General features: G+C 42.0%; 1 protein-coding gene across 1 annotated transcript in view; it reads left to right on the forward strand.

The window, feature by feature from the left end:
* DPP6 (dipeptidyl peptidase like 6) overlaps nucleotides 1-9,502 on the forward strand; it is a 250,442-nt gene extending 240,940 nt beyond the window's left edge. The window contains exons 20-26 of the mRNA XM_018084951.2: nucleotides 1,154-1,348; nucleotides 2,336-2,390; nucleotides 3,288-3,393; nucleotides 4,205-4,263; nucleotides 5,658-5,730; nucleotides 5,830-5,903; nucleotides 7,262-9,502. Coding sequence (XP_017940440.1) covers nucleotides 1,154-1,348; nucleotides 2,336-2,390; nucleotides 3,288-3,393; nucleotides 4,205-4,263; nucleotides 5,658-5,730; nucleotides 5,830-5,903; nucleotides 7,262-7,408 — 709 coding nt within the window. The 3' untranslated portion in view covers nucleotides 7,409-9,502. The remainder of the gene's footprint in view (nucleotides 1-1,153; nucleotides 1,349-2,335; nucleotides 2,391-3,287; nucleotides 3,394-4,204; nucleotides 4,264-5,657; nucleotides 5,731-5,829; nucleotides 5,904-7,261) is intronic.
* The last annotated feature ends 555 nt before the right edge of the window (nucleotides 9,503-10,057 follow it).

The following is a 10,057-nucleotide window of genomic DNA, read 5'->3' on the forward strand; positions in this document are numbered from 1 at the left end:
ACACTGCAATAAGCGTGTCGTTACATCACAGAATTACTGCAGAGAAAATGTACTTCATTATGGAAGTGCTTGAGGAAGATTGGTACTCATCAAGCTAACGGCACTTGATTAGGCTGCCTCTGGAGCTGGATGGGTCTGGGTCTCGCTTGAATAAATGTAAACGACTTGGAGTCACATGAGCATTAAAATCCTGCAGTGAGTTGCCTGATGTCTCTAAGAACCCCAAAAACGACAAAAAGTGGATGAAAATGACAGTGGCTCTACAGTAATCCCAGTCCTAAATTATTGCTTAAAGTCAGCATCACCATCTCTTGTTTTTTCCAAGTTGTCTGGCTGAAGTGGGGTCTGTGTTTCTGGAGACAGTTCCCTTGTCTGACAGGATCAGACCCTAACCAGAAGGGTGACGAGGGAGTCGTTCCCAGCCTTTCTCACCAATTTTAGGCCAAACTGGGCATGATTAAGCCAGTTTTTATCCCTTTAAAAGCATCCTTTCCCTCTGTACTTGTGTGAAGCATTGATGACAGAAGTGACTGAGAGTTCCATCTACTGCTGCTCTCCAGAACCCCCTGGCAGAGGGAAGGGCAGGGCTGGGTGAATGGGGCAGTAATGAAACCCCAGTGCTTGCCAGTAAAGGAAAAGATGCCTGATGTCTTCAAGCTTCATCCAACATATTTTGGTAGTGCCTATGGACTCCAAAGTCAAGCTCCTCACAGAAACCCCTCCAACGGAAAAAAAACCAGCAGCTTTGGGGAATGTAGAAAATAGATGTAGATTAGAGGAGGTATAAAAAAGGGAAAACTCAACTGATACCTGTGTCACTGCCCTGGTTGCTCATGGGAGGAATCCTGTCCAGTTAAGGATGTGCTTGCTAGGGTGGTTCAAAGCTCAGCTTAGCACAGCCATAGCTGGTGTGCACAGAGAGGGGCAGAAACCAACCTTCAGCTTCCACCCAGCCTCAAAACCCATCCCACACAATCAGTCTTGTGCACACCATCCTTGCAGAGAGTGGTCTCCCCTTCTAGAAACCTGTCCAGCCTTACCCAGCACGACAAAGCTGTGGGTCCCCATCCCACGGCAAGATCACAGTCCCAGGGAGGGCGTTTGGCCCCTGCTTGGTGCGTCTGCCTTTGCTTGATGCCTGTTTCTGTGTCAGAGACGGGACACCCGGCAGCCAGATCGTAACGGAGAGGTTTGAGGTGACGTGGGAAAGCGTCATGGTCAGCTCTCACAACGCCATCGTGCTCAAGTTCGACGGCCGCGGGAGTGGCTTCCAGGGCACTAAGCTACTGCACGAGGTCAAGAGGAGGCTGGGCTTTTTGGAAGAGAAGGACCAGTTGGATGCTGTCCGGTCAGTGACATCCTTATTGAAGAAATTCTTTCACTAATGATAATTAACCCAGTACCATCACTAGTCGTGGTTGTTTTAATGGTGTGTGGGGTAGAGCAAGGAGGTGGGAGGGAAGGACACTGTACATACAGCTGTGACCAAGTGATGGCATGTGAGAGGGAGCTCATGCCAGCCAGTGCAGAGGGGGAAAAACAAACCTTAAACAGAGCTAAATTAGAGCACATTTATCTGTATCACATGTTCAAAGCCTGCTTATTTTTAGCTCTGCGCAGTCATACAGCTACAAACAAGTAAGCTTGAATATCTGTTCCTACATTAATCTTTTGCTTGCCTGGCAGTTAGAAAAACCCATCTTTAAATCCTTAAACTTTTTTAAGAGAAAAACCAGTGCAAAATCCTGAATATCAAATTCTGTCATATTGTTAGATTTATTCTGCACATAATCACATTAAAACCACTATCAGAGTATTGCAATAGCTTTGCAATAGCTTATTATGACTTCCAAAGGTACTACAGATTATTTGTTGCCGTTGCTTGGTCAAATCCAACACATGAGGTTGCAAGATTAAATCAAACAGACTTATGTGAAAGCAGCTTGTATGACACGATTTAGATTGTCTACGTCAAGCGTTAAGAGCTTTAAACTGAAAAAAGGCAGGTTTAGATTTGATATTAGGAAGAAATTCTTTACTGTGAGAGTGTGAGACCCTGGAATAGATTTCCCAGAGAAGCTGTGGATGTCCCATCCCTGGAAGTGTTCAAGGCCAGGTTGGGCAGGGGTTTGAGCATCCTGGTCTAGTGGCAGATGTCCCTGCCCTTGGCAGGGGTGTTGAAATGAGATTATCTTTAAGGTCCCTTCCAACCCAAACCATTCTATGAATTTTTCTGTGGCCACCCTAATTTAAAGCTGGTTAAAATCACACTGTGTTTGCTATATCTGAGGAAAAAATATTTTTAGCCCATTGTTTCTCCTCTCTCATGTTTTAGGACAATGCTGAAGGAGCATTTCATTGATAAAACACGAGTCGGTGTGTTTGGGAAGGTAACGTTTTCTCGTTGTTCTTCTGTGCTCTTCAAGTTGGCTGATGTGGCTAAGCAACTGAGCTAAATCCTGAGTTATTGAATATGTCAGTGGTGACTTTTTTATTAGTATTTATTTTTGAGATAGACTGCATCTTGCTGAGAGATGTTAAAGGTGGAAGCTTTCATTTTATCAATATGTTCGTCAATTGCTTTTTTTAAATTAACTTCCAAGTGCAAAAAGTGACTACTGCTCAGAAAAACCTTGTCAGATAATTAATTATTTTTTCCCATTGCAAACTTTCATTTCATTTTCATCTTGTCTCTTAAGGCCTGTGGGAATGTGGGTTTATCATGTTCACAAGTGTACAACAACACTATGGAGGCTGATTTGCACCACAGTGTGTGTCTGGCGGGAAAACAGTAGTTATAAAGTACACATAGTTTGAGATGAGAAGGGGACTGGGAGCAGAAATTGTTTATTGTGGGGGATACAGGCTTGGAGTGGGCGAAGAGAGCTGCACATGCAGCAGCATCTCTACAGGGAATTGTTAACAGGCTGACAGCAGACGCTGAAATTGTGATGTTCATTTTAAATAGCGAAAGACTGGGGTGGTGTTTTGGAAAGGTAACATACCTGGTTAGAGCTAAAACCATAAAATTGGATGAGAAAGGCCAGCTCCTGGGCACACAGCCATCCTGCCTTCAGGAAAGTGCAACAAGTGTAGAGCTCATCTTCAGCCACATGTGCCAAAGGTAGGGAGATAGCCCTTGTTTTGTTTTCTTTCAGTGCGAGGTGTTAAAGGCTCTGTAATGGTCAGATGTTTGCTGCAAGGTCTAAGCTGCCCTTTTTCTGTACCCAAAAGCAGCAGTGCCTCACAGCAGGACCACTGACACCCCTGTCCCCTTTCTGTTCCAGGATTATGGCGGCTACCTGAGCACTTACATGCTTCCAGCTGGTGAAGAGAACCAGGTGTTTGCCTGTGGAGCTGCTCTTTCCCCAGTGACAGACTTCAAACTATATGGTAAAATATGACCACAAATGATATTTCTTCCCTATCCTTTCCCAGTTATCACCTTTATTCTCCAAGATCCTTCCTGTTTTATATCCTGTGTCTTCTTAGGAGTAGCCATAAACACTTTTCCCCCCAGTCGAGCAAATTTGTTGACACCAGTGGCACCAGCCATGGTGGTCAGAGTATTATTACTCCTTTTAAATAAAGGAGAACTGCCTTAAAACCTCTCCAGCCTCTGCCACCAACCACAACCACTGCCTTGAATGTGCTTCTTTCTTGCCTGAACCATCCATCCATGCAACCTGTGGTCCAGTCTGCCCCACCCATTCAGTCTCTGACAACAGTACTCCACTGCACATGGTGGTCCTTTCTCTCAGGGACACCAGCTGTTCCCTTTGCACTTAGTGCCAGTGAAAATCAGGGGACTGCCATGGAAGTCAGTGGTGTTCAGCCACCCTTCTGGAGCTGCACAGTTATCCCTGAGTGCAATGGGGACTTGCTGTTGATGGAGAAGGCCTCGAGAAAGGAGAAAGGGACAGAAAATGATAGCGTTCTTCTCTTCTACCTCGGTTGCATTAAGGAAGGAAAAAAAGGCTCTTCTGTGACTGATTTAGAAACTAGAAGTACATGGTGATAATGACAGACTGTAGTATCACAGATATCCTTAAGTGTATTTTCAAAAACTTTTAGAAATGCATCCTCTATAATTAAGGCGATGTTAGAAAATAAGACCTTTTTTAGCATTTGCAATATTTGACTCAGAAGCACCAGTGTACTCACTTATGACTGAAACTGATGTTTGCATTTTTTTCTTTTCAAGCTTCAGCCTTTTCTGAAAGATACTTGGGCTTGCACGGGATTGATAACAGAGCATATGAGGTAATTACATGGACACTGCATTTTCCTGATAAAGTGTGAACTGGGTTTTAGCTCTTCCTCCATGTGTTCTCTTCCGGGGAGGGAGCAAGGATATGCAAGACACTCACTAGTAAAGCTCTGAAGGTTTCTTTCAGCCTGATTGCTGCTTTTCTTGTCTTAATAGTAATAATGGATAAAGGTTTTATTGATTAGCCCTCATGTCTGCCTCTCTAAATTGGATAAATACAGTTATACCAGTTTTAGAGATTGATTCTCTCTGAGATATACTTTTTGACTCTTGACTTTCTCAAAGTATGTGATATTTCAGGCAGAACTCTGTGTCAGAATTGAGCAGGACATGGGAAAGGAGACATGGCACAAAACATTGTTTAGTATGTGTGATGGGATCAGTTATATACTGTGCTGCAATTACTTGGAGGAAAAACCTAATAAAGAATAGTCACACAAACAGAATATATTATAGAGAAAACTTTGTTCAGCTTCTAAGCCTTGTCTTCAGCCATAAGACAGAAGGCAGCAAAGGTTTGGCACTGTGTTCTCTCAGAGAAGGCAGGTATTACCCTGTGTACTCACAGGGTAATCTTTATCCTGGTTATCTAAACTCTGAGTTCATTGACTCTCAAATTTTGCACTCATAACTTCTAGATCAGTACAGACTTTTATTTTCCTCTTAGAAATTTGAAGGCAGGTCAGTACAGATGAAAGCAAGATAAAATATTCCAGAAATGAGGGCTTTGAATTGCCATGTACTCTTTGTGCACTAATGAGTTGGCCTAAGCAAACAGTGGTACTTCTGGTTGTCTCCTGCGCTCTCTGCAGAGCATGGCAGGGTCCTTAACTGAGTGGAGAAGTTCTTCATTTCTCCTGTACCATTTGCAGTCACTCAGATTTGTGTTTATTTTCCCCTGTGCATCTGTAAGACAGCTGGGGGCAAAGCCATTCTCAACAGAGGACTCTTGAATTTCGTATCAGATCCTCTCCGGAGTTGTTAAAGCTCGTTGAGGTTGGCTTTCAAACCTCACCAAAGTCACTCCAGCTTCCTGAAGAGTTCTTGGGATTTGGCACCTGGGCATGCTTTTCATCAGTGTCTCATTTCACCTGAAATCCACTTTGATGTTTTCCATGTGTTCTGCAGTTCAGGTTTTAGTGAATATTACCAGAACAGTCAAGGGTCTCTGAGTCCTTCCTGCTGCAGACACTGAGCCTGGAAGCAGAGGGTGGGGTCTATTTCACCTCTAGATTGATACAACCAGCCAGGAGAATATGCTGTGCTAGTGTCTGCTTATTATCATTGAGAAAAAGTGTTAAATAGAATTAAGTGCTTCTACTGCCTCCATGTAAATTGCTAATTTCTGGCAAGTTTTTAAATCTTATTGCAACCTTTACCTTCACAGATCAACAAATTATCACACAGAGTCCCATTACTGAAGGAACAGACATTTTTGATCATTCATGCTACTGCTGATGGTAAGTTAGCCCATCCTTTGAGCTCATTATATGTTTGTGATAGCTTTGATTTTTCTTAATTAAATTTGCCTCTTTAATGATTGCAATCTGTTTTTACAGAAAAAATCCATTTTCAGCATACTACAGATCTTATCACACACCTAATTAGGGCAAAGGCTAATTACAGCTTGCAGGTACAGTATGTGTTTCTTTTTTTCATATTTGAATAGTTTTGAAAAGCCACTTGAAAATTCAGCCTGGCAATAGAAGTAGCACCAACATATAACATGCCCCTGTGCTTATCCTTTCCTGTTCTTATGTGATGCCACTATTTTGGTTTGGACTGCTGTAGAACAGTTATTAAATTACAGTAAATTAGGTTGTGAGAGACAAGTCTCTAAGGAGTTTATGCCTGTTCAGTTTCTTTTGGAACAATAGAACAAATTCAGGATGAATTACAGGGGAAACAGGGATCTAAATTAAATCAACCAGAAAAGAAGAGAAATGTCACTTAAATGTGACACTGCTGTGAATACATCCTGTGGTCCAGAAAACCCCACCTTCCACCAAATTATATCCCTGTTTTGCTGAATGGCCCATGTCCAAGCTATCAAAGCTTCCAGAATGAACCCCACACCAGCCATGGGGGTGGTCCCAACCTCTCTGTGACATCCCAAGCCACAGCCAGGAGAGTGCAACTCGCCCAGACTAAGTCCACACCAGGACCTCGCCCCAGCCCATGGGTACAGGTGGTTGTGCTGCAATGCCCAAGTCCTAATAATGCTTGATTTACTGAATACCAGCTCCCTCTGTCTGCATTCCTGCAGAGCTTCACGTGGTGGGTGTGCTCACTCCATCACGCTCCAGGCAGGTGGGATGGAGTGTCTAAGCAAAGAGCTGGGAATGGATTTGGTCAGCACCACAAGCAGTGCCCATTTTCCAATGCAGAAGAATTAGTACAGTGGGGCTTGAAGGCACCAATGAGCTTGACACATGTCAAAAGTTAGTTGAGGTCTGAATTGGAGGCCTGAGGGACCTGTGTCTTGGACTAAGGTGCCCAGAGCAGCTGAGAGACATCTCAGTCCTGCCTGCAAGCATCCAGCCCTAAGGGACTTCTTTTTCCCCCTTCAATAGTTTAAACTATTTAATTTCTAGCTTCCTGATTTTTTTTGATTTAATTACTCCTCCAGCAAACTTTATTTAATTTTTTAACTCAATTACTTCTGTTTTAAGCACTCATTTTAGTCAGTCAAACCTAATGCCATATCTCTCATGGATATGAGAGGAGGCTTTTTTCTGTTTTCACGAGGAGCAAGCACTGTTGTTTGTAAGTGTGGTCTGGTTCTTCTTAGCCAGAACTTGATCAGAATGGAATTAAATGGAAAATCCTCCCCCCAAAAAAGTTCCTCGTGAAGGAATGTAAAAGTCTGCTCTTGCATCCATGGGTTCTGGGGAGATGCAGTGGGTTTGCAGGTCAGGTTGAGCTGCAGGTGTGGGTGGTCAGTGCTCAAACTTCAAACTCCTTAAGGGGTGTGTTTGCCTGTTTTTACAGATTTACCCCGATGAAAGCCATTACTTCAGCAATGCAGCAATGGAGCAGCATTTATACAACTCCATTGTCAACTTCTTTGTGGCGTGTTTCCAAGTTCAGGACAAACTCCCACTAACTCCACTGAAAGAGGAGGAGGATGAAGATTAACCCTGTTTGTCCATGCCAAGCACAAGGCAGATCTCTCTGACAATATGCAACTGGATCATTTTCCTGAAGAAAGAGATGTTACATTGTTAGCATGTATTTAAAAAAAAAAACTGAAAGCAGCTCATCTGCTTTACTTGACAGCAACTCCTTCCTAAATGGAAGAACATTAAGCATGGTGAACTCAGCAGAAACTGCTGTCTGAAATGAATCCATCACAACCAACATCTTCTTTTTCTTTGGTTGTTGGTTTTTTTCCTCTTTTTTTTTCTTCCTTTTTTATTTTGTTTGCCACCAAATGACTTCTCGAGTGAAAGTGGTGAGACACTGGACTTGAAGGAACACCCCAAGAAACCGCTTTGAGGACTGGAAGATTTAATGTCTCTTTGCATTCAAGCAGTCAAGCAGTAGCAGTGAAATCCATCATCCATATTAAGGTTACTATAGTTAGCATCACACTATGTCAGAAAAAAAAAATCTAACCTAATACATGAAAAAGATTATAGCACAATTATTTTAAAGGATACTGATTCATACACACTTGCCTGCTCTTCTCCATCTTCAGGAGGTTTGTCATTGCTACAGGACATACAAATTCAATTGCACGAAGTATCACTATAGTTACACCGATCTTTACCTTCCTGTAATTATTTCATTAATTCTGTGTTGCTCTTACTTCTGTTTTCATTGGGTCTCATGCTTACCTTATTAGCTTCTCAGCTTGTTCTGGATGGGGAAAAAACATACATTGAATTAACCAACTCACTTCAGACCTCAGGGGTCTAATGAGGCAATGGGAGTTGAGGTACCCAGATGTTAAAAAATCCATTAGAATAAAGCAAAGAAAAACTCACTCTCATATTCCCGGAATAGCTTTTGCCAGCAAGATTGAGTATTTTCTTTGGCAGCCTTGAAAAATATGCACATAAATAAGCTAAATCAGCTTAACATTGAGATATTTTTTATGGTAATGTAGAAAAATATGCGACAGTCATGATTATTCTATTTCTTCTTTTAGTATTGGAACAACTGGTTGGCAACCTGTTGGGGAACAGCTAATTGAGGCTGTGGTAGCAGGAATTTGTACCAGATACTGCACGGATCATCTTATAAAGCCATTTAAACAGAACCAATGTGCAGAGATTTATTGCACATGCTGTCTGTGGCTTAGTTTTGTTCCAGGTCAATGATTAGCATATTTCCAAACGCATTTAATTATCTCTTCTGTTCACATTAGTTTTGACAAGCATAAAAGAAAAAAAGGATTTTTGCTTTAGAAGATACAGCTTTTCGTTCTAGCAGTACAAAGCAACTTTTAAAACTTCTTGTGAAAACATTCAACTCTCAGAAAGAAATCCAACCTTCGTCCACGTCCCACGTCACAAGAATTTTGACTAGTGTCGCTCCTTGTAAAATATTCTGACCAAATGTACAGCCAGTATTAATACTGTATATTTCATTTTGTTGTATATAAAGGAATGTAAGTCAGCTCTTCGTCAGATCCCCAATCCAATATTAGTCTTGTGTTCGGCATGCATGCGGTAACACTTCTTTGCTGATCAGGACTCTATAGAAGTACTAGCTTGGAAATATAACAATTAATGTAGTTTTCTTTCCTTGTTTTAACAGCTTGAATGTCAATGCCGGTTTCTACTTTTTTACATAGTACTGTGGGTAAACTCACATCCTGACAGCAATGATGATGTTTCCATTGTGTTCTTTAGTGTGTCTTTTTTCTTATCTTTATTTTAAGCTTTGAATGTTGGTTGTACTTTGACCATCATGAAAAAAATGTATTGATAAACCACAGAAATGGCCTAGTTTGGTTCAGATTATCTTCTTTACTTTACAGTGCATCGACATTGTGTGAACAAGAACTACAGTATAAAATCTGCTTTATCTGGCAAAAATGCCAAATAGACAATAAGAATGCTGCGTGTCCAGATTTTGCTACTCTGAACAGGCTCAAAAGCCTGAAATGAACTTGAACTGAGAAATGTAAAAATCTGCTCTGTCCACAATCTTTTGTAGAAAGAACTTTAGGATGTGGCATGGTAGTGTTTGTTCATTCATGGAATAAAACATTATTTTACCACCCTGGTTGCTACTGCTGTTATTTTGTGTTAAGTTCTTAAATAAGCATCAGGTGGCTGAAAGTGCTATTCCTGCTTGAACTGAGCCCAAACTTCAGGGTGAAGATCAGAAACATGAAAAGAGATCTTTATAAATAAATACATGTTGCTATATAGATGTTGTCCACAAAGATGCTCAGAGGACTGGAGCACCTCTCCTATGAAGACAGGCAGAGGGAGTTGGGTTTGTTCCACCTGGAGAAGAGAAGGCTCTGAGGAGACTGTTGAGCACCTTCCAGTGCCTAAAGGGGGCTTATAAAAAAGAGAGAAAGTGGCTTTTTACATGGACAGAGAGTGATAGGACACTACCACAACGTGTTTAAACCGAAAGAGGAGAGATTTAGATTAGATGTTAGGAAGAAATTCTTCAGTGTGAGGGGACTGAGGCACTGGAACGTGTCCAGAGAACCTGGGCATGACCCATCCCTGGAAGTGTTCAAGGCCAGGCTGGATGGGGCTCTGAGCAACCTGGTCTAGCAGAAGGGGTCCCTGCCCATGGCAGGGGTTGTGGGGGGTAGAA

Source organism: Manacus vitellinus, unplaced genomic scaffold, assembly GCF_001715985.3.
Source record: "Manacus vitellinus isolate BGI_N305 unplaced genomic scaffold, ASM171598v3 scaffold_79_pilon, whole genome shotgun sequence".
Lineage (NCBI taxonomy): Eukaryota > Metazoa > Chordata > Aves > Passeriformes > Pipridae > Manacus > Manacus vitellinus.